Source organism: Nycticebus coucang, chromosome 22 (genome assembly GCF_027406575.1).
Source record: "Nycticebus coucang isolate mNycCou1 chromosome 22, mNycCou1.pri, whole genome shotgun sequence".
NCBI lineage: Eukaryota > Metazoa > Chordata > Mammalia > Primates > Lorisidae > Nycticebus > Nycticebus coucang.
This window is the reverse complement of record NC_069801.1, coordinates 43,478,940-43,502,174: the sequence shown is the minus strand read 5'-3', so window position 1 is coordinate 43,502,174 and position 23,235 is coordinate 43,478,940. Positions and strand designations below refer to the sequence as shown.

General features: G+C 50.3%; 1 protein-coding gene across 9 annotated transcripts; it reads left to right on the top strand.

The window, feature by feature from the left end:
* The first annotated feature begins 6,108 nt into the window (after nt 1–6,108).
* On the top strand, nt 6,109–22,506 carry TAL1 (TAL bHLH transcription factor 1, erythroid differentiation factor). Of its 9 annotated transcripts, none has more exons than XM_053576937.1 (5): nt 6,109–6,227; nt 9,318–9,475; nt 13,536–13,982; nt 15,091–15,185; nt 18,921–22,506. In XM_053576937.1, exons 3-5 carry the CDS (start codon nt 13,537–13,539, stop codon nt 19,373–19,375), a joined length of 996 nt encoding a protein of 331 aa, XP_053432912.1. In that variant the 5' UTR covers nt 6,109–6,227; nt 9,318–9,475; nt 13,536; the 3' UTR covers nt 19,376–22,506. The 9 variants fall into 9 exon arrangements, 8 of the variants coding, with proteins under 8 accessions (XP_053432912.1, XP_053432911.1, XP_053432913.1 ...); XM_053576936.1 differs by lacking the exon at nt 6,109–6,227 and adding an exon at nt 6,622–6,786; XM_053576938.1 differs by lacking the exon at nt 6,109–6,227 and adding an exon at nt 6,813–6,934.
* Nucleotides 22,507–23,235: the final 729 nt, after the last annotated feature.

Here is a 23,235-nt window from a genome sequence, read left to right as displayed (position 1 = left end):
GCAATCATCCTGCCTAAGCCTCCCAAAGTGCTAGAATTACAGGCATGAGCCATCTTGCCTGTCCATATCTGTTTATCTTCTTTAGGGTCACAAAAGAGTTAAACCACAACATACCACAATGCCATGGAAAGTGATCAAGATCTTGAAAAAGCAAGAGCTCTCAAAGTAACCAATAGTTCATTATAGCTAGCAGAAATGGAGAGTGCACGGGGTCAAGCTGACTTGGACACATCCTACCTGAATGACCTTGCATGAGATGAGGTTGTTTCCTCATTTCTAAGGTTGGGCTCACACTAGCAGCTTGGCAGGGTTCTCATGGAGGAACAATGACAGAAGAGAGGCAGAAGCAGAGAGCAGTGCAGGTGCACACAGCAGGTGCTCAGTACATACAGGCCTTTTCAGGGGTCCAGGAGAGCAGAGGTCCTATCCACATGTGTTAATGTGTACACATGGGCCAAGGCCCTGTCTCAGTGACCATCACAACTATTAATACTGGCTACTCACAGAAGCAGTGGCTGTGTACATTTTCTATCCATTTCTAACGGCTCTGGGAGTAAAACCTTTGATGGTAGAACTATTGGGGTTCTCTGCTCATGAGGAAAGACAAACTTAGACACTATCTCTTCTGTAAGATTTGAAAGTAGGCTTGGTGTTTGTTCTGCATGCGTCTGGAATAAACATGGGTTAGGGAAAGGAAAATAGCTTTGAGACATTAGAAAGCACAGTGCTTTCTTACTATACTCAATTATTTTATTTTACCCTTTACTACAGATGGGGGTTGTAAACTGCAGCAGGATTTCTTAAACTTCTTGTATGCATGAGAAATCACCTAGAAAGTTTGTGAAAATAGATTGTGGGGCCTCACCTCGGAGTTTCTGATTTAGTAGGCCTGTGGTGGGCCCTGAGAATTTGCTTTTCTAATAAGTACTCAAGGATGCTCACTGCCCACTTTCATTTTTTTTCTTTCTTTTTTTTTTTTTTATTGTTGGGGATTCAATGAGGGTACAATAAGCCAGGTTTTATTTTTATTTTTTATTTTTTGAGACAGAGTCTCACTATGTTGCCCTCTGTAGATTGCTGTGACGTCACAGTTCACTGCAACCTCAAACTCTTGGGCTTAAGCGATTTTCTTGCCTCAGCCTCCCAAGTAGCTGGGACTACAGGCACCCACCACAACGCCTGGCTATTTTTTTTTTTTTTATTGTTTTTGTTGTTTAGCAGGCCTGGGCCAGGTTCGAACCCGCCAGCCCCAATGCATGTGGCTGGCCTGTAACCACTGAGCTACGGGTGCCGAGCCTATCCACTTTTAGAACCACTGAATTTGAGTGGAGTCCCTTGCATCCCTGAGACTTTGGATGGCAGTGCTTGGGTTGGAGGCACAGAGAGGATTCCTGAGCTTGGCATTCTTGAGGCTTCCTGATGGGGTAGAGGTTTTTCCAGGGCAAGGATGGAGACAAAAATGGAAAGCATAGTGATCTAGACTGAAAGCAAGAAATAATGACATCTCCTCAAACTGAAGTTTTTATCATTAAAAATGATAAGTACAAATACTACGATGTATGGGCAACTTGCACCTCCATTCTACAGATGGAGAAAGTAAAGCTTAGAGATTAAGTAACTTGCCTAGAATCATACAGCTGGCAAGTTGGGGTACAGGAACAGGAGCTCAGATCTGCCCAGCTATTGCATTTGGTCTGCTGCCTTGGCAGGGCCATCGCCTGAAGCAAGACTGCCCTAGGCATGAATTTGTCTCTAACCACTTACTGCGTGGTATTCTCTGCAAAATGCTCAACCTCTCTTTGCTACCTACAAAAGAGAGTAGTCCCTGCCTCACTGGGCTGATGAAAGAATTAACTGAATTAATATTTACAACACACCTAGAACAGTACCTGGCAAGTAGTAATTGCAACATAAATTTGTTGAAATTAACCAGGCTGCCCATCAGAGTGCACAAATGGCATCCTTCTAGAGAACAGACTCAGGGGAGAAAGCTCAGAGATAGCATAGTACCAGACAGGGCAGCTAGAACACCTGAAACTTTTTTTTTTTTTTTTTTTTGAGCCAGAATCTCACTATGTCTCCCTTAGTAGAGTGCCGTGGAGTCACAGCTCACAACAACCTCAAACTCTTGGGTTTATGTGATTCTCTTTCCTCAGCCTCCCAAGTAGCTAGGACTACAGGTACCCATCACAATGGCTATTTTTTGGTTGTAGTTGTCATTGTTGTTTGGGAGGCCTGGGCTGGATTCCAACCCGCCAGCTCCAGTGTATGTGGCTGGTGCCCTAGCCACTGAGCTACAGGCCCTGAGCCCACCTGAAACTTTTTTGAGGCCTCTCTTCGTGTTGTGTTAAGGTGGCTCATACCTCATCCCTGTAATCCTAGCACTCTGGGAGGCAGAGGTGGGATGATCCCTTGAGCTCAGGAGCTTGGGACCTGCCTGAACAAGACTGAGAACCCTTCTTTATTAAAAATAGAAAAATTAGCCAGGCATGTGGTGGGTGCCTGCAGTCCAAGGTACTCAGGAGGCTGAGAGAAGAGGATCTCTTGAGCCAGAATGAGGTTGCTATGAGTTCTGATAACACCAGGGCACTCCATCCAGGGTGATAGAGTGAGACTATCTCAACAAATAAAAATAAATTTAAAGGCTCACTTTGGGATTTAGGGAGAATCCAGCCTTTGGTGGAGTGGTGGTTGTGGGGGTGGAGCGGGACGAGGGGACGCCTCAGGGCGAAAGCCTAGCCAGGCTATCCTCCTGCTCCCTTGCCCTTACTACGCCAGCCTCCCCTCCCCCTCGCCACCCAGACCCCAACAGGCGCTCAGGGTTTCCTGCCCGACTGAGGCCCCAGTTCGGGGCGGGTGGAGGAGGGGTGGCATTTCCTGGCATTTCCGCGTCATTACTAGCTCATGGACGCTCGGACAACAGGGCTGACCGACAGGCACCAGATGCTATTTCGGGCTGCGCCCCACTTAGCGTGCAGTTTCCGTTTTTTCCACTCGTCGGAAACAGGCCAGAGACGTCACAAGCCCCCAACCCTGAGCAGAGGCTTGAGGCGGGTAAGGTCCAGGCAGCTGCCAGACTGTCAGAATCTGGAGCTTGGCGGAGAGCTGTTGCGTGTGGAGTTGGGGGATGGTAGCTGTCACCTACTGCCCCACAGACAAAGTTCTGGGCACACCCCCTGCAGTATGGTAGGGTTGACAAAAGCCTTTCCACCTGTCCTCTGCTCCTTGTTTGTTTTTCTTTTTTTCTTTTTCTTTTTTTTTTTTTTTGTAGAGACAGAGTCTCACTTTATGGCCCTCGGTAAAGTGCTGTGGTATCACAGCTCACAGCAACCTCCAACTCCTGCGCTTAAGTGATTCTCTTGCCTCAGCCTCCCGAGTAGCTGGGACCACAGGCACCTGCCACAACGCCCGGCTATTTTTTAGTTGCAGTTATTTTTTTCTTTTTTCTGGGGTCCAGGCTGGAGTGCAGTGGTACCATCATAGTTTATTGCAGGCTTGTACTCCTGGGCTCAAGCCATCCTCCTGCTTCAGCCTCCCAAGTTGGCTAGGACTAGAGTCCTGTGCCACCACACCTGACTAGAAAAAATAATTTTTTTTCTTTTTAATCTGTAAATACAAAGGTCTCACTATGTAGCCCAGGCTGGTCTTTGATTGTCTTCAGGAGATCCTCCCCCCTCTTTGGCCTCCCAAAGTTCAGGGATAACAGGTGTGACCCACCTTTCTGTTCCTTCATATTCCCTCACCACAGTGAAGGACATCTTACTTGGAGGTGTTGGGCAGGATGATTTAATGCCCTGTAATAATCAGCAGGTGCCTCAAAGGCATCTAACCTCAAAGTGTTCAAAACCAAATGTATAAGCCCTCTCCATGCCCATTGGCCACCAACCCCTACACCCCCACCTCCAGGAATAACAACCATCTAGCCAGATATGAGAGCCAGAAATCCAAGGGTTTTCTCTCTCTCTCCCTCACTCTCCAAACCTAATTCTTAACAAAACCAAGGGGTTTTTTTGTTGTTGTTTGTGGGTTTTTTGAAGACAAGGTCTTGCTCTGTTACTCTGTCATGGGGATTAGGGCTAGATTGCAATGGCACAAAGTTGCAAGCTTAAACTTCTGGTTTCAAGCAATTCTTCCAACCTACCCTCCCAAAGTGCTGGGATTACAGGTGTGAGCCACTGCTACCTGCCCAAACCAAGTCGTATATACTAAATACATATCATGTTAATCTCCCTCTTGTCATCTTCTGCCAGCACAGTAGTACAAACTGTAGCCTCCCCCCCCCAGGCCACTGCCTTGACTCCAGAATTGGTCCCCCCCATGTCCTTACTACCTCTGCACACCCCTACTCCACACGACTGCCAAAGAATTTTCTGTTAGTGCCAAAGAATTTTCTGTTAGTGCAAATTTGATCCTATCTATATAAGATACTATGCCCACCCTCAAACCAAACAAAATGGTTCCAACAAATCCTTTAAGTTATCTACAAGCTTGCACCACCAATACTGGACTATCTTCTATTCTTTCATGAGTCTATGGGGCTCACTTTTCTCTTTGTCCCCAAACTCCACTCTTAGATCTTAGTCCAGGCCTCATTTTCTCAGGGAAGCAGCCTCCAACTGGGATGTCCTATGTGGAAATGGCAAGACTCTTTTTCCAGGTAGTCAGAGACATGAAGTGACTTGTCCAAGTGTCCTATAGTCTAAGAGTGGTAGAGCTAGGTTTCAAACTCAGAATTACATGACTCCAGTCTTTCTTTAAGTGATGCCACTAATCAAAGATGAGGCCTTATGGCAAGAGAGAATTAGATTCTTTTCATAAGGACATGAGTGGCCCTTCTTCCATGGGACTCTGTGAAAGTCACCTGTATCCACATGGAAGCCTGGCTTCTATCAGCATGGAGAGGAACAGAGGCCAAAGGCAGCACTGAATTAACTGTATCTTCTCAGTTGTCCTGATGACCAAAGAGGAGCCAGAACCCAGGCTGAGGCCACACTCTGGGCTCAGTCCTTGACTGGGATTCAGTCTCTGAACAAACTCGAAGCTTTCCCCAAGTTCTTAGGCTCCAAAAGGAGCTCAAACCTAGAAATACCAGAAGGACAAAGCAGTGTGGCATGATAGGTAGGGTTGTGGGCTGGGAATTGGACACCAGAGTTTGGATCTTGGTTTTTCTTCAGGGGCACTGTAAGTTTTGGCCAAATCATTTTTCTCTGTGCCTTAATTTCCTTCTTATGATGACAACCGGAATGCTCATGAAAGTGCATTTGATGTTGTCTCAGCCAATGGGCTGGGTGAAGTTCCATACATAATCTCCTCACTGCCACCTTTTAAAGGTCATTTAATTTAATTCTCATGACTCTGTTAGGTATTATTTCCCCATTTCACAGATTAAGAAACTGAGATTCAGAGCTAAGCCAGTAAAATTTGAGCCTGTGATTTTTTCACCCAGTGAAAGAATGAACCCAGATACCCTCCATGGGCTGGACCCCAGTCAACAAGACGCACTGAATGGATCTTGGTCCCTGCCATGAGTTGAGTTCAGCTCCCTCTTGCCAGCCTGGGTTCTGGTTTCTCCTCTTCACCAGCTGAGCTCCAGGGAAGTCTTTGGTGCTAAATTTCCTTCAAACTCAGCCTTCACCACTCACTAGATATGTAACATTGGGAAGCTACGTTTACTTCCTGTGTCTCAGTAAATTGAGGATAATTTCACCAACTTCTCAAGACTGTTTATGAAGAGTTAGTATCTGTAGAGTGCCTAGAATGATGCTTCAGTAGCAAGACTAAAATATTTTTTTCTTCTAGTAAATCAGTTTCATTTGTAAAAGTATTACTCTCATACTCCCGATGTACAGAAATCACGTTAAAAATAAAGGTTCCATGTTTGTATGGCGGGAAAAAATGTTTTTAATAGCTGTTGTGTGTGGAGCAGAGTTCTTGTGTTCTGGGCTGAGCCAGAAACCCCACAAAACGGACATTTTAATCTCTTGACACATCAGAAGCCGCCCGCCTCCATAGATCCTCTTGGGTTTGACCCATCGGTTCTATTCTAGAGGGTCAGGGAGGAGCTGGGGCGCTTTCTGGGATAAGGGGAACCGCCCAATGAAATTTGGATGTCTAGGACACTGGAGAAAGAACCAATGAAGAAAGAAGGGTTGGGAGATGATGGCTTTAGTATCGCGGTCGGCTTCAGGGCAGGGATAGGGTGTAGCCGTGAGACTCACAGAAGAAAGGTATGTGGAAGGCCAAGGGACTGGAGTTGTGGGGAGCTGGGGGTTTCTGAGAGGCCTGTGGGTGAGAGATGGGGCTGGATCCCCCGGGTCCTAGACAGCGCGCCCGTCTCTCTCCATGGCGCATTCCGGGGCCGATTCCCGCCCCACGCAACCAGTCTCCACTCCCTCCGGTAAAATTGCCAAATTAAAATGAATCATTTGGCCCATAATGGCCCAGGCGCTTATCTGGGGCGGGCGGACCCGCGACAGCGCCTTATCTCCGCGGCGCACACGGCCCCGGCGAGCCTCGGCCCATGCTAACAAGGCCTGAACGTGAGCGGGATTAGAGCGCGTCGGCGGAGGAGTCGGGTGCGGCGCGCCCCAGGAGGGGAGCGGAGCGGGGGCGGAGGGAGGGGCGGGCCTCCGCGGCTGCAGACCTGGCCGCAAAATGGCCACGCGCGTTCCCCGGTAGCGGAAAAACGCGAGCTTTCTGACCGGTGCTAGAGGAAGAGCCCCCTGCAGCCTCCGACTGAATTCAGCGTCAATTTCCTCCCTCTTTGCCCTCACGCCTGCAAAAGAGGTCTTCTCTCCTTTTCCTACGGTTTCTTTCGATGGGGGAGCATTTTCCACGGACGCCCCTGCCCTCGCTGCCGCCGCCCCTCCCGCCTTGGAGACTCTCTTCCTTCCCCTTTTTCCTTACGCAATATACAGAAATGCGCGAGGCGGTGGTTGGTTCTCATTTCTTCTTCGTGGTTGTGTGCATGCGGTGAGATTGTGAGAGTGCGTCTGTGTGAGCTGTGGGCAGCCTGGACTGTTTCCGAGCGAGGTGTTCTTGGCCGTGCGTTGTGCGTGGTGTCTGCGCAGTCTGAGTGTGCGTTGGAGGCCCTTCTGCGTTGTCTTCGTTGTGTAGGGTCATACTGGTTGGCTCTTATACCGTGTATTGGGTTGTGTGGGCTTTGCGATTGTGTTTGGCTGTTTTCGTTGTTAAGTCGGGCGTGAGTGATCCTGACTATGTTGGGTTGTGTGTCCGTGAGTGAGTGAATTTGACTGACTTTGTTGTGTCATTTTGGACAGTGTGCGGGTCTGACCATGTTGGCTTGTGGGGCAGTGTTGTGTTTATTTGCTTCCCGTCTACAGGTCTGGCCTTGTGTGGATCTGTCCCCGCTAAGTTGTGTGCCCGTGTCCTTTAGAAGTGCATTTACAAATCGCTGGGGGCGGGAGTGGGGGTAGGGCGAGCGGGAGATCCAGCGCGGGTGGGGGCGGTGGCACGGGCAGTGGGGAGTGGGATTTCACATTTTATTCCAAATTATGGTGTATTCGGGAGCCAATGTTGGCTTGGACGGCCTGACAGAGCCCAGCCAGAGGCAGCTTTGTCCGAAGGCCAGTTTGTGCCTTGGTGTTTAAGGGGTTCCTTGGTGAGTGGGAGGCTCTTCCAGGCTCGAAGCTGAGCAGCCACTTGCCGAGGCCCGCGCCTTCAAGCGGGTAGTTGCCGGCTTCTGTTCCCAGCACACTTGGGCTTCGTCGTCCGTTTCTGGTCAGTTTCGTGGGTGCGGCTGTCAGGGTCTAGGGGAGAGGCCCAGAAAGGACAATGGCACATTCTCCAGGCCTAGCGCCTTGGGCGGGAACACTCGGGATCCCCTCCTGGAAACATTTTCCTATTCCCTTTTTGGGTGAGCGACATTCCGCGTGGGTCCTTTCTGTACCCATTATAACCGTAACCACGGAGAAATCTGGGGTCTGTGGAGGGACGTTAGTGCAGTCCTTTCTTGGGATGAAAGGGTTTTGTTTTGCCAGTTATTGTGATTGTTAATACCATCACAGTCGTCATCATTAAATTCCTATTTTAATTAAAGGACAGAATATTGTCCCTTTTAGCTTCTTGGGAGAGAGAACAAAGCACCGCTACCCACTCCTTGTTTTCTAAAATGCTGAGTTTGGGGTAGGGAGAGAAAATAGAGAGGAAGGACAGACTTGCAGATTCCGTCATAAAGCAAACATTAGTCCCCTGAACTAACACCGGGAATGGTGGATTCTCCTCCTTTTCTCTCCCCCTTCCTTGGGATTAGAGGAGGAGAAAGAAAATCTGTATTGTTTTGCAACCCAGGGAAGAATTATTCCTATATTCCCACCAAAGCTACAGCAAGTAGAAGGAGGCCTTCTCAATTAATCCAAGACTTCTATGTGTGATCATAAACTACTATTTAGGCAAAACAAATTAAACAAAACCCACTGAGGAAAAAATAAAAACAAACTAAATCGGCTACACCCTTGGAAGCAGTTAATCGGGTTTGTTTTTAGCTTCTCTTCCTTATGCCTTGTTTATTGCTGTAACGAAATATTAGAAGTCACCCCTACTCTGCTTGTCTAACCCCCTGAAAAAATCGAAAATTGTTTTGTAGGAGTGGTGAGGGTTTTCTCCCCTCTTTCTCTGTTTTCTTTTCTCTCTCTTTCCCTTTCTGCCTTTCTTTTTCTTAAGAGGAAAGGAACCTGCATAGATCATGTATCTATACTCCACCCACCCCCATTCCTTTCCTGGCTCCATTCCTGTAGGAAAGTACAGTCCTTGGAATTGGGTTCTGGTTTCACTTTGGGCTGGAGGTGGGTGGGGGTCATGGAGAGACCAGGAGTCTCCCAAAGTTCTGCCCCACCGACCAGGGTCGTCTTTTTAGACACAACCTGTCACCCATCCTCGTCAAGCCCGGCACTACTCCTTCGCGGTGTGGCAGCAGCACTGGCTTGGCCCAGGTCACCATCCGCGTAGACGCGTCGGTGCTTAGAAAACAAACTCGGCCACACCGAACCAGATCGATCCCACTCGGAGGGTTTGAAAATGTTCCGGGCAGCCTGCCGGGAGGGGTGGTTGTTGTTGGGCTAAATAGTTATTCCTGATTGGTCAGGTGTAGGGTTCTTTTTTACTGGGGGTTGGGGGGGCAGGCTCCAAACACCTGCACGCTGGGGGCGGAAAGCTGCTGGCGATTCCCCGGGCTGTTTAGCTGGGGACATGAGGTAACTTCCAGCCACTGACCCTCATTTCTCTCTCTCCCTCCCTCTTACCCTCCCTCTTTTTCTCCACCCCCCATCTTTCCTGGAAACTCGCTTTGGGCGCGGCAGACCGCGGAGGACCACGCCGCAGCCTAACTGCTGGCCTCTCAGCGAGAGAGGGGGAAAGCAAAGACCCCAGTCCACACCTCGACGTCGGGCTCCGCCTTTCTCAGGCGGAGGAGTGGAGATCCTATTCAGAGGGGCTGGTATCTCTAAATATGCTCCAGGTGAGTTTTTGGAGGTGGGGGAAATGGTGTGGGAGGAAATAGTGTCCAAAAAGGCCCTGGGTTCCAGGCCGGGGTTTGGGGAGGCTTAGGACCGGGACAGCCCAGTCTCAGATTGGGGGAGGGGAGGAGCAGCCCAGGGCTGGGAATCCGGTATGCGAGTGCCGCTAGCTTTCTCTGTGGCCTCCAGCAGGGCTCTTTCCTTTTTCTGCCCTGGGTAAAACCAGCTGGTTGGATTAATCTTCCGGGCCGCTCCCATCAGTCTGGGTTCTTTGGACGTTTCATAAGGCCAGTAACTCTGGGGCGGCTATATCCGAATGATGCAGGCGGTGCCAGGAGCTAGAGCAGGAAAAAGGCTGCAGCCTTCCCGGCTAGCGCAGTCGCGATCGGTGGGTACGGACCTGGAGCCTGAGGCCTAGGGCGGGGCCGCACTGGAACGAACTTGCACTCTGGTAGCTGCAGGGGTAGGGGTGCAGTTCCAGGATGTTTTGGTTCTGGTGGTAGCTTAGGGCTACCCCACGTTGTCCTGAGAGTGTGGGTGCAGTAGGAGGGACCCAAGGCCGGGTCTACGGCGATGACTGTTTTCACTAAAATTCTCTGTGCCCTGTGCCGGGGATTTGGAGCCAGTCTCCCTGTCTGCCCCCTAGGAAGGAGCTCCCAGGATCTCCTTTCTTGTTCAGGCACAAAGGGGACCCCTCTGGCCCTCTGGCACCTGGTGATGAGGACGAATGGTAGGGGCTGCAAGCTGGGGCTCCACTGCACAAAGAGAGAGTCGCCATGGTTGAATACTCCAGTGCAGTGCGACTTAGTCTAAAACCTCCCCTCTCTTCCATCCTCCCCAAATAAATAAATAAATAACAATCACTCAGGCTTTCCTTTCTGTAATCTTAACCCAAGCCAAATGATGCAGTTTAGTCACAGAGGACCATCTGTGCTTGCTTGTGAGTTCTCCGGTGGCTTCCTTGGCTGGGGTGATCTGATCCCAGTAGCAAAAGAGCCGCCAAATTTTCCTGAGTTCTGGGGAGGGCCCCCGTGAGGTCCACCATGGACCTGGGGGGGCACTCATATATTGCTCACAGGGAATCTTGGAGATATGGGTATTTATAGGTATCTGGAGAGAGCATTTGGGGCCAGGGTCAATTCATCTGGAATATGTACTCCCATTGCCCCTTGGGAACCCACTCCTATTGCAGGGCTGAGAAATTAATCAGAGGACATAATTGTGTGATTATAGAGCTTGATTGAGCTCAGTGTGCAATTGCAGGGCATACTGTTTGCCACTTTGTTAGAAGCTGGAGCACAGGTCACTGGGCACTCACTGGTGTTTGGGGACAATGAGGTAGGGAGCTAGTACCTTGGGGCTCATGAGTTTTTTGCCAGGGGCTGGTGTATTTCTGGTGCATTTCATGGAGCACAGAGCGGGAGGACCTGGCTGATAGACTTCTGGTGCCTTTCCAGTGGCTGCGGTGTCTTGACAGTCACATTCTGTGGATAAAGACCTATTGTTTCCACCATAATTGTCAATGCGCTTCCAATGAAGCCTTAGGGACCCACTGCTTTACAGGTCATGTACACCAGGTCCCTGGGAATTTTGTTGTTTTCCGGCCAAGTCTGGGGCTTGGCGAGCCCAGAGCAGGCACCCAGTCTGAATCAAGATTCTCCTCCTGTTCCAGTGTCGGTGGTGTCCAAGCAATTGTACTGAGCTCCTGAGAAGGTTGCAGAAGGTCCAGTCTTCTTTATGGGAGGGAAGGATTGTTCCCAGCATGACTCCTGTTCTGAGCATTGTGGTGGCAGAATAGGAACTCAGTGACTGCCATGAAGGTTTAGATGGACTCTGCTCAGTGCTGAATTGGGTCGTGTATTTATTTTATGCTTTAAAATATCTCAATTATAGCCCTTATCCTAGAGTTCTGCGATACCAAGGCTAGAGGATTGCTTGAGGTCAGAATTCAAGACCAGCCTGAATAAGAGCGAGACTCTTGTCTTTACTAAAAATAGAAAAAATTAGCCTGGCATTATGGCATGCTTATAGTCTCAGCAACTCCATAGGCTGAGGCAGGAGGATCACCTGAGCCCAGGAGTTTGAGGTTGCTGTCAGCTATGATGGGGCCAGTATATTCTAGCCAAGGTAACAGAGTGAGACAGAGTGAGACTCAAGAAAAAATAAGTTATATAATTCTGAGAGCAGAAGCCTTATATCAAACAACTTATGAAGCCTGTTGAATTGATCGTATTTTTATTTTTTCATTTATTTATTTAGAGACAGAGTCTCACTCTGTTGCCCAGGCTAAAATGAATGGCGATGGCCTCAGTGCAACTCACAGCCATCTCAAACTCCTAGGTTCAAGTGATTCTCTTGCCTCCGCCTCCAGAGTAGCTGGTACTACAGGTGCCGCCACAATGCCTGGCTAATTTTTCTATTTAGTAGAAATCTCACTCTTGCTCAGGCTGGTCTGGCACTGCTGAGCTCAAGGGATCCACCCTCTTGGGCCTCCCAGAATGCCAGGAGCCAAGGTGCCTGGCCCTGCTTTTATTTATTTTTGAGAGGTGGTCTCACTTTGTTGCCCAGGCTGGTCATCTCAAACACCTGGGATCAAGGGATCCTCCACCCTCAGCCCAGAGTAGCTAGGACTACAAGCTCTGGCATTACCACACTTGGCTTCATGATTTTATTATTTTTATTAAAAAAGAGAAACTCACAAGCATCTCAAACTCTGCACCTAGACTCTCCTGGTTTTTCTGTTTGGGTTCTCTCTGGGGCTTGACTCCATCTGGATAAAGCCAGGTAGTGGAAGAACCCAACATGCTTGTGGGAAGTAGAGCAGCTGCAGTCATCTTGTAGTGTTCGTGGGAGGGTAGAGAGTCAAAGTGAGATCAGAGTTCTGGTCTGGCTCTGAGACTGTAGGCTGTGGGTGACTTTAGGCCAAGCAGTCCTCTGGATGGCTCATTCTCCTACTTAAAAGTAATACTGTTTACACAGTTCTTTTAAGCGCATAAAGATAGTATTCTTCCTATTTCCCAAAGAACATGGAGGCAGGAGGCAGGGAAGTGGTTGCTGGAAGGACCTTCAAGACACTTTGTCCTGTGTTTAGACTGGAACCCAGACCACAAGGGCCTCAGGGGGCACTCTTTGAATGCCTGGCTTCCATACCACCTCAGCCAGGCCTCCTTTTCACACCTGCCCTCACTTTGGAGTCCAGCTGAACAGAACTGGGTACAGGGAGGTATAGCCAAGATTATGTATTTTCCTTGCCAACCTCTCCTCTCCAGGTCTGAATGGGAGTTAAGAGTGCTGCTGGGATTCCCAGCGAGTACAGAATACACAGTGGATTTGCTCAGTGTAGAAAGACACCCCTCACCTTTCACAGGGGTGAATATGTTTGTGGAGAGAGCTGGTTCCTCCAGATTATTCTTCACCACCTCTGGCATTGTAAACCCCAATCTTTGTATCCATTTCCTAATTCCGACTTCCACCCGCCCAGGTTTCTGAGTTGTGTGTGTCTGTGGTACCTGGGGTGGGTGTTGCTGGGGGTGTGTGTATGAAGGGAGGTTCCAAAAGCACCCCTGCCTTTGCCTGACACATTCCCTGCTGAAATCAAAAGAAGGGGAAGACTGCCTTTGCCTTGGAATTTGTCCCCCGCTTTCCCTTGCAGTCTGAGAAGGGGGCGGGGTGATCTTTCGTCTCTTGTCTTTGTACATTTCTTTCCTCTCTTTCCCCCTCTGTCCTCTTTCCCCCTGTTTTTCTTTCTTTTTTATTTTTTTCCAGGCTGTATTCCGTTTTCTCCAATGTTTCTGTCATCCTTCTCCATCTCTGTCTTTTGGCTCTCAGTCTCCCAGGCACCTTCCTCCTTAATCCCAATCGGGAGACCCCCCTTTCCCCTCCGCCCCAGTCCCGTCCCGCCCCGCCTCGAGGGCTGGTGTGAGTCCACGTGGCGCTAAGTTTGTCCGCTTCTTCTCACGTCGCAGCCAGTTCTCTTCCCTTCACCCGTTTACCTCGCCCAGAGTTGGTGGGCGGGGGGTGACGATCGTCAGAGAGGACCACCGCTTGTCTGTCTGCCCGCAGGATGACGGAGCGGCCGCCGAACGAGGCGGCTCGCAGTGACCCCGCGCTCGAGGGACGGGAGGCGGCCGAGGCCCGCATGGCCCCCCCGCACCTGGTTCTGCTGAACGGCATCACCAAGGAGACCAGCCGCGCGGCACCGGCGGAGCCCCCAGTCATCGAGCTGGGCGCGCGCGGCGGCCCGGGGGGCGGCCCCGCTGGTGGGGGCGGCGCTGCCAGAGACTTAAAGGGCCGCGAGGCTGCTGCGGCCGAAGCGCGCCATCGGGTGCCCACCACCGAGCTGTGCAGACCTCCCGGGCCCGCGCCTGCTCCCGCACCCTCCTCAGCGCCCGCGGAGCTGCCAAGCGACAGCCTCATGGTGCAGCTGAGCCCACCCGCGCTGGCGGCCCCCGCCGCCCCAGGCCGTGCGCTGCTCTACAGCCTCAGCCAGCCGCTGGCCTCCCTTGGCAGGTTAGGGGACCCAGGCGGGGCGGGAGGGCTAGCAGGCAGGGCGGTCATCCCTCACGACTTCCCAGCGACTGCACTCCTACCTGCTGGGCTGTGTGGGTGGAGGAGGGAGAGAGGAGGTAGATTTAAACCCCTGGCATAAGGACCTGGAAACTGGACCCCCAGTGAGAGAGGAGCCCTCTGTGGGAGAGTGTGTGTGGCTGGGGGTCCACGGTATCCGGAAGCAAAGGGGAGAGGTGCATTGGGGAGAGGGGAGTGCAGGCTTGTGGCTGTTATGAGTGGAAGCCCCGGGGTGCTGTGTGACGTTGGTGTGGGGCTCCATAGGAGGGAGTCGCAGGTACGAGTACCAGGAAGACTGTGTCTGAATGTGCTCCACTGTGAACAGAGGTGGTTGTTTGCTGCTAGGGGTGTGATATTTGTCTGGAAGGTACAGCTGGGTGGACAGGCAAAAGATAAGGATCAGAGGTTGGTGGCAGAGGGCACCCTTCCCCATCTCTGTTGGATCTCTGGCCAGAGGACTGAACTTGTTCCTTCACTCCCAGCCCCTCTTCCCCTAGCTGTGGTCTCTGCACCTGATCTGTTTGGGCATCCATTTCCCTCCTGGGGCCACAGTGATTGTGGACAGAGCTGCAGGGTTGGAATGAGGACAGGAAGATGAGGCAGGAATAGAGAGGGTGGGTCTGCAGGAAACTCTGGAAAACAGCTATAGAGAGCCCAGAGTGGGGGTGGTGGAGAGTGGCAGAGAGGAATCAGGGTGTCCTATTTCCCATCCATGGGCCCATGTGGCTGGGATGAAGGAGGAGGGTGTAGGGGGGAGGGGAGAGTATGATAGAGTTGCATGTCAGGTATGAAGGTCACATCTGCGTGTGTGGGCACATACTGGGAATGGAGGTGTCTATATGGATTGTGTACTTGTTTCCAGGGGAGAAGAGTGTTTCTGTGGCAGGGGTGTGTGTGTGATGCTCCATCTATCCCCAGTGCAAATGTGAAGAGCACAGGGTTGTCCTTGTGGGTGGAGGTGGGGGCCTCAAGATACATAGGGAAGATCCCTAAGGAGCCTCTTTCTCTCTTCACCCAACATATGATCTTGCTGCCTGTTCCCTCCCCCCAGTGGATTCTTTGGGGAGCCTGATGCCTTTCCTATGTTCACCAACAACAACAGAGTGAAGAGGAGACCCTCTCCCTATGAGATGGAGATTACTGATGGTGAGTCTACCTCCTCCCACCTTTTATCCACCCCTCACGCTGGTTAGAGCCCTGTGCAGTAGGGCGCACTGAGGACTACTCTGTAGGTGTCTCACAAAGATGGGCAGGTCACCATGGGCCCCCAAATGGCTGAAACCCTTCACCCTGCAACTGAGCAGGGACTAGGTAAAGTCATGGTAGGTTTGGGAGGGCCACAGTCACAGTCCTAGGAAGAGGAGACATGGGAAAGGGACCATCGTGGTGCTTAGCCCAAACCTTTAGAGTCCATCCCAATGCCCACTCTTAAGTTTTATTTCTGCATTTTGGCAAGGATCCCAGGGGAGGGCAGAGGTACATGCTGCCCCCTGACTCTAAGCACTGACCCTCAGGGGTTCCCTTTCTGCCTGGAATCACATTTTCAAGGGTTTACTCCCAGGTCCCTATACTGAAGGGCTTCCTTGCTTTTCGGGGTGCAGTTTGGGCTGAGACCCGAGTTCTCTTCCTGATACCATATATTCCACCCTGTCTCTGGATTCCCCTACAAGGGTCTCGGCCTGCTGCTGTGAGTTGCTGGAATATTCTTTGGCCTTAAACTTGCAGGGAGGGGTTGGATGAGTGGAGACTTGGGGGACCCTCACCCTCTTCCCAGGGTTAACCCGATGTAGTAGATGGGTCCCACCACCAGGGGCAGGAGAGCAGGCTCATTAGAGCTGAGGGACTTTAAGGAAATCCCTGGTACTCCTAGGAAATCCCTGGTGGCCTGGGGACTTCTGCCTGGGGGCAGCCTGGGGCTCCTGTAGGAAGGGGACCTGAGGTTTTAGAGCCTAGCTAGGATTTGTGTTTATAGCTGGCAAAAGGGATGTGTGTATGGAGCTGAAGCTTCTGGAGCTGGACTGGGCCCTCTTTGGTGTTCTGGAGAGGAGGGGGCTATAGTCCAGACAACAGAAGAGACCTCAAAAGACTCAGCCAGCCTGGGGCACAGGTATGTAGAGCTGAGAGAGAAGGGTGCTGGGGTACAGTGCTGCTAGATCAGATGGGGGTTCTCCAGTCTAAGGCAGGTAGGTGTACCAAACGGGAAGTGGGACCAGCCCTAAAATTCAACAGGGAACAGGCATTTTCTGCAATAGGCAGAGGAGGTGGGCATGGGCGGCAGGTGTTTGCAGTGAAGCTGTCATCCATAAAGTTACCAATATTTACTGAGCAACTACTCAAGGCTGAGCCAGAGAGGCAGGGGATGCTGGAAGGATTGACAGACTCAGGAAAGAGGCAGGTCTGAAAAAGGGGGAGTTCTTTGGGAAGCGCCAGAGAGGAAAAGGCAAAAATGTAAGTGAAAGGGAGGGTGTCGGGGTGCAGGATATGTCCACGGGACTTTGGAGTATAAAGTGAACCAAAAAAAGTCGATGGAAGAGAAACTATTGCAAGATCTAGAGGCAGGACTCATTATTATTATTTTTTTTTTGGCCAGGGCTGGGCTTAAACCTACCACCTCCAGTATATGGGCCTTGAGCCAGAGGCGCCGCCCTAGAGGCAGGACTTGATGTGATTTCTGTTGCTGAATTTTCTGGGCCTCGGTTTCCTCATTTGTAAATGGGGAGAATAATAGCTTTCTTTCAGATTGTTGATATAAAACAATAAAATTTTCAGAGGTGGTTAGCCCCTCTCCACCAGAGACAGACCAGCTTAACATGGAGATTTTGTCTGTGTTTTCATGATGGTACTCCCAGTACCCAGCACACTGCTGACAATCCTCTGGCAATGGTTCAAAGGGTAGGGATAGAGGGACAGTTGAGTACAATAATTGGTACCATTTACTGGACACCTACCTTGTGCCATGGACTTTGTGTGATCAAGTTTTATCATTTCTCACACAAGCCCAAGGGGTCAGTACTATTGTTTGCATTTCACGGATGAGGAAATCAAGGTTCAGAAAGGTTAAGCAGCTTGCTTGAGGTCACACAGCTGACTCTACCACTCTCATAGCACTCATCTTAAGCTTTGGAATAAGTTGACCACCGTTTCCTATCTCTTTTTCTGTGACAGCAATCATAGTGTCCCCCTCCCCAGCTAGGTGCTCCCTCAACATCACCAGCATTAGCCAGGATGCAGAGACTGGTGGTCCCTATGTCATAGCTGAGGGACTCCCTCCCCCTGGCCTGGAGGCCCAAGAACAGCAAATTATTTCCTCTGGGTCAAGCAGGGCCAGACTGTCCAGCAGATGTGCTGTGTTTTTCCCAGCCTGGGTTTGGCCTTTGACAAAAAGGCTGCTGAACTGGAGTCTGCTGGGATTGGAAAGACAGCTTCAGAGGCGGGGGACGTTTGGGGTGTGTGTGTGTGTGTGTGTGTGTGCATGTGGGAGAGAGAAAGATGATCAAGTAGGAAGTATAGGCGTAGATATGCTGGGTCGCAGAATGACAACTAAGGCAAGGTCTGCCTTCATCCTAACCTCGGTCTCCTTAGCTGTAAAATGAGCAGTGAGATTTAGGTGAGATCTTAGCTTCTCCTTTTCCCTCTCCCCCACCCAGAACTCTACATTCTGAGATCTGGTTCTAGGTGTTACTGGAAGAGAGCAGGTAGATACCCAGGACTGGCAATTCCTTCATGCTCAGAACTTCCTGAGGACAGTGTGAGCTTGGCTCTGTACCTTGGTGTTAGGGAAGGAAGATGTCTTCTCAGCCAAGGCATTCAGGAGCATTGGCAGGGCCCTCCTCTATCTTCCCTTAGCTTTGGGAATCCTGAGTCACACTCGAATACTTAACATAGCACTTTGCACATCACAGGAGCTTGATACATGTGTGCTGGTGTAAGTTTTCATACATGGAATGCTAATGACTATTGGACCAAGCTATAATCAGTGCTATGTAGACATGGGGAGAATGAGGCAGCCCTTGGAAGCCTGCCTAGAGCCACAGGCCATGGCTGTGCATGGCTGTCTCTTCACTCCTCTCCTAGGAGTAAGAGCCTTTTTGCTCGGTCTTTGCTCTTTCCTCCATTCCCCTTAGTAGCAGACATTTACTAAGCTCCTATTCTGTGCTTTCCATCACCCTTAGGATAAAATCCCCAGACCTTCTGCAGAGCCCTGTGGAATCTGGACCCTGCCAACTCTGATTTTGCGGCTGTGCTCCAGCCAGACCTTCCACTTCAGGCCTGTGCATGTGCCATTCTCTCTGCTTGGATACTCTTCTTCCTCTCCCCTTCCTGTGCTCAGCTGGCTCTTTGGTAACCTTGAGCCTTTGCCTTATAAATCCCACTTCCTCAGAAAGGGTTTCCCCAGCCCTTTTTCGACGAAAAGGCACTTCCAGAGCATTTATATAACTTTCTCAGAGTCACCTAGTCAGGAATGGCCAAATTGTCAGGAACTGAACTCAGAAAGTCTGGCTCCAGAATCTGTCTTCCTAAATAGTGCTATAAATAGGCCTCTTGGCACAAGTGAATAAGTTAAGGAAGAAAAGAATGAATGACACATGGTCCCTGTCCTCAAATATCTCACAGCCTAGAGACAATCACAGAACCATAAGTAATAATCAAGAGTGAAGGAGATCAAGGGATTGTAGGACTGTGGTGCTTGGTTAGACTTATCTGCATGGGTTGAGGGAAGTTCTCAGACAGGAGGAAACATAGGAACTTGATTTTAAAGGGTGGATGTTTTCTAAGCAAAAGTAAAGAAGGCATTCTAGGATTCCCAAATTTCCGAATGGATGGAGATTCCTTTGGGGAGCTCCAACCCATTTTGCTGACCCTTGTTCTCCCAACCTCTAGGTCCCCACACCAAAGTTGTGCGGCGTATCTTTACCAACAGCCGGGAACGGTGGCGGCAGCAGAATGTGAACGGGGCATTCGCTGAGCTCCGTAAGCTGATCCCCACTCACCCCCCAGACAAGAAGCTCAGCAAGAATGAGATCCTCCGCCTGGCCATGAAGTACATCAACTTCCTGGCCAAGCTGCTGAATGACCAGGAGGAAGAGGGCACCCAGCGGGCCAAGCCTGGCAAGGACCCTGTGGTTGGGGCTGGCGGGGGTGGAGGTGGGGGAGGGGGTGGTGCACCCCCAGATGACCTCCTACAGGATGTGCTATCCCCCAACTCCAGCTGTGGCAGCTCCCTGGATGGGGCAGCCAGCCCGGACAGCTACACAGAGGAGCTGGCACCCAAGCACACGGCCCGCAGCCTCCATCCGGCCATGCTGCCTGCCACTGATGGAGCTGGCCCACGGTGATGGGTCTGGGCCACCCGTATCAGCCAGGAGGGTGCTGTTAGGTCCCTGGGATAGTGGGCTGCAGGGCAGGTGGGATAAGAATTGGGCAGCTCTGAAGCAGGGCTATGGACTTGGTGAACTTTCCTTGATGTCTGAACTTTCAGGAAGCCTTTACTGACCTTGGGGCTGACTTTGTTTCCTATCTCAGTGGGAGAACAGAAAAATGGAGCAAAGTGGTAGGTACTTTTTATGAAGACGGCACAGTCTTCCCCTTCCCCCAATCCTTAAACTTTCCAACTACGAGGCTCAAGAATCACTGCTTTTGGCCTGGAGTCTGGAAGCCCAGTCTTTGCTGAGACCTGGGGTTGTCAGCTCTCACTTGAGGCATCCAACAGCCTCTGCCTTGCCTTTGGTCCCTCCCAAGCTGGCTCGGGTGGCTCTTTGGCCACTTCTATCCAAACACATAGGTACCCAATAGCTGCCCATTTCTTGAGCCCCATCTTCATGCAGGCCCATGTTGATCCATCCAGCTTGCCAGCTGCTGCAGTCACAAGCCTCGAGGTGCCTTCTTCAGGGCCTGGTTAAAGAAGATGGTCAGTGGACAGCCTGCTCTCAACTAGCTGGGCCAGAGGGTCAGAAAACCCAGTAGCCCTTACTTCTTGCCCTGGGGACCAAAGCTCTGCTTTCTCCCCACTGAGACTTGCCTTCCTAATCCTGTGGCTGTGGAGACCAAGTCTGCATCCTTGAGTGTGCTGGGTTGGGCTTTGTGTGAAGGCAAAGAAAGGTAGAATGATATTAGAGTGACATTAGAGGGAGCTATTTTGGGCATGTGCATTTCACCTGCTATATACATCACTGTTCATAGTGGTGGGTGGGTGTTGGTGCTGATTGTGGGTGTGCAGCCCTGTCTGTGAATTCTCCTGGCTGCTCGCAAGGATTTCCCTGGTACAGGACATCTGTTTGCTAGTGGTCTGGTTTCTGTTCTGAATTGAGTACGAACTGTCCTGTGAGTTCTTTGCATTTGGGATTTTTGCTTGACATAAGTTATTGATGGAATCTTTAGGTCTCAATATGACCCCGGGGTCCAGCCCCACTTCTAGGGCAAAGGAGATCCAATCAGAGACCAGGCCTTGGCTAAGACCCAAACATAGGCACATTCACTAAGCAGAACCTTAAACACCCCTCGATTATGCAGCTTTCAGTTCTCGAGGGTGTGCGTGGGAGTTCGGTTTAATGCAATAGGAGTGCCCCCCTCCAAAAGTTGTACATGAAAGTTTTGTAAATCAAATGCTTATCCTTCGTCTTTTGAAGTAACTACTGCAAGTCCTTTTGTAAAGTGAAGAATTCTTTTGTAGAGTGAACCATTGCTCCCTCATTTATTTCCTGTGTCAATACAGATGGTGGGACGATGGTTTTCTTAAGGCGAGGCTTGCCTGTGACCTACATTCCAAGCCCCTGAGACAAACTGCACAGAAGTCCTATATGTCTGTCATTGTGCCCTAAGTCATCCCAGCCCTCTCCCACCTCTTCGACATCAGAGGGAAGATACCTTATGGCTCTGTCCTCCCATGTAGCAACTCTGCACAGTGGCTGTCCTGGAAGATGCTCTCAAAGCTGAGTTTCAGTGCAGCCCCTCACGGTGATGCAGTCTTGAGTTCAGCCATATGCAGATAGAGGATGATCTCTGCCCCTACTTCCTTTTAAGTTGTCAGGGCCAATTCTTGGGCACGGGGGCAAGATGTTTAACCCTGAGGCACTCTTGATGCTCCATCCCATCTCCGATGCCCCAGATAGTGTTGGTGAACACTAGGGTGAGTTCTTTCCCAATGCTTGGAAGATCCTCTGAGGAGTCCTATTGGTCTAAAGATGGAGCAGCTGTTCTGGGATCTAAGGCTGTGTTTGTTTCCCATTGGATCAGTTCAACTTGGGAATGAAAAGTGGCCACTGTGGATGGGTGGATGGCTTTATAAGGTGGATCACATATTCTGTTCTGTCAGAAACTCAAATTTCTAGTTCCCTGCTGTTTCAGATTTGCTGTATAACTGGGAGAAGGCATCTCTCCCAGTGTCACTGCACATAAGTACCCTGGCTTGGCCTGTCTCTCATGCTGTGGGGTGGACTGCATGGGCTCATGAAAGTAGAATTATTTTGAGACATAAATAGCTCTGTTGCCCTCAATATCAATCCTGCAGCAGGTTTTTCCGGTCCTAGTCCAGGGCGGAGGCAGTGGGCCAGTCTGCTACATTGCACAGCATTTGGGCAATTTAGATTATAAACTACTTTTGCCTGAACTATCTGAAATGTCCTCATTTCTCCAGATTGTCATCCAGACAGAAATTAATTCTCTCATTCCAAAGCAAAGGGGGACAGGAATGAGAATGGAAGAGATGGGAACATGGGCAGAATGTGTAAAATGTAATCAACTACCCCTAACAGACTTGAATAGGGAAGGGCAAGACTTCTAGGTCTTTGTAAGCATTAAAGAAGACCCCCAATTTTTATTTTCATGCTCTACACATACCCCTGCCCTTCTCTTTCCTCTGCCTCCTCCTTCCTCATGAAGAAATGCAACATTCCAAGAATGGTATCTGTACAAAAGAGAAAAAATGCAAAGGTGAAAAAAAAATAACATTTAGGAGAAGAACTAAGATGAATGTAACAACTGGAAGGAATCACACTTTTTAAGAAAAATTCATATTATTTTATTTTTAGTGTTAAATGACAAGATGGTACAACCTTTATTCTTTTCCAAAATTAAAGCAAAGGGCACAGAATCTATAATCGACTGTTCCAGCCTTTTGGGAGTGGGTCTAGCCGTACTTGTGATGTCAATGGTACGTGACCCTCTGCCGAGCCTCTGCCGAAGGCTTGCCCCCTGCCCATGTACATAGCTCATTATTTTCTGTGGGCAGGCCCAGCACTTTCCGTCAATGTTGTACTGTATGTGACAAGTTGCGTTGGTCTCTGCATTTTTCTGCAGAAGAGGAGTAACCGCTCCAGGTACCTTGACCTTTGTACAGCCCAGAGGCCAACACTGTGGGTGTGTGACTCTTTAGCAAAAACAAAACAAAAAAAAAAAAAAACCTGTGTGGTGGTGATGTGTGTATATATATAAGGCTATATTGGGAAGATTTCTAAATAAAAGTTTTACAAAGGGGCCTGATCTCTGTGCTTGCATTTTGTATGCTAGGCCTGAGACTTGGGACATTAAAAGGAAAGGCATGGCAAGAACTTGTCTGCCCTGAAGTCGGGGAGCCTCAGGGACTCAGCTGTGTCTTAGTCCACCCCCACCCCGAGGGCAGGACTGGTGGGCCAGGGAGGGAGAGAAGTTACCCCCACAGGGTTTCCATTCCTTTCCCTCTGCTAGACCTCACAAGAGGGGGCCTCTGTCCTAAGCAGCGTACACCCATGCTTTTAGTTTGGGGCAGCCCTGGTGGGTATCCCTCTTCCTGTCGGGATCGGCTCCCCTGGCCGGGCAGTTGCATGCATCATAGTTTCCCTGATTACTCAAAGCAGGCTACAGCTCCACGCCCAGCTCTTGAGGACTGGGGGCCCAGGGGGGAGGATGACAGCTTTGGAGGCCTATAATCCCAGAACTCTGGGAGGCCAAGGCAGGTGGATCGCGTGAGCTCAGGAGTTTGAAACCAGCTTGAGCAAAAGTGAGACCCTGTCTTTTTTTTTTTTTTTTTTTGAAGACAGTCTCACTTTGTCACCCTCGATAGAGTGCTGTTGTATCAAAGCTCACAGCAACCTCAAACTCTTTGGCTCAGCGATGCATGACCCTGTCTTGATTAAAAAAATTAAAAAAAAAAAAAACTAGCTGGGCGTTGTGGTGGGCACCTGTAGTCCCAGCTACTCAGGAGGCTGAGGCAAGAGAATCA

Coding starts and splice junctions, on each gene's coding strand:
- TAL1 (XM_053576937.1), top strand. CDS start 13,537: ATGACGGAGCGGCCGCCGAACGAGGCGGCTCGCAGTGACCCCGCGCTC. Junction 13,983..15,090: donor CCGCTGGCCTCCCTTGGCAG/GTTAGGGGACCC, acceptor CCCTCCCCCCAG/TGGATTCTTTGGGGAGCCTG. Junction 15,186..18,920: donor TGAGATGGAGATTACTGATG/GTGAGTCTACCT, acceptor CCCAACCTCTAG/GTCCCCACACCAAAGTTGTG.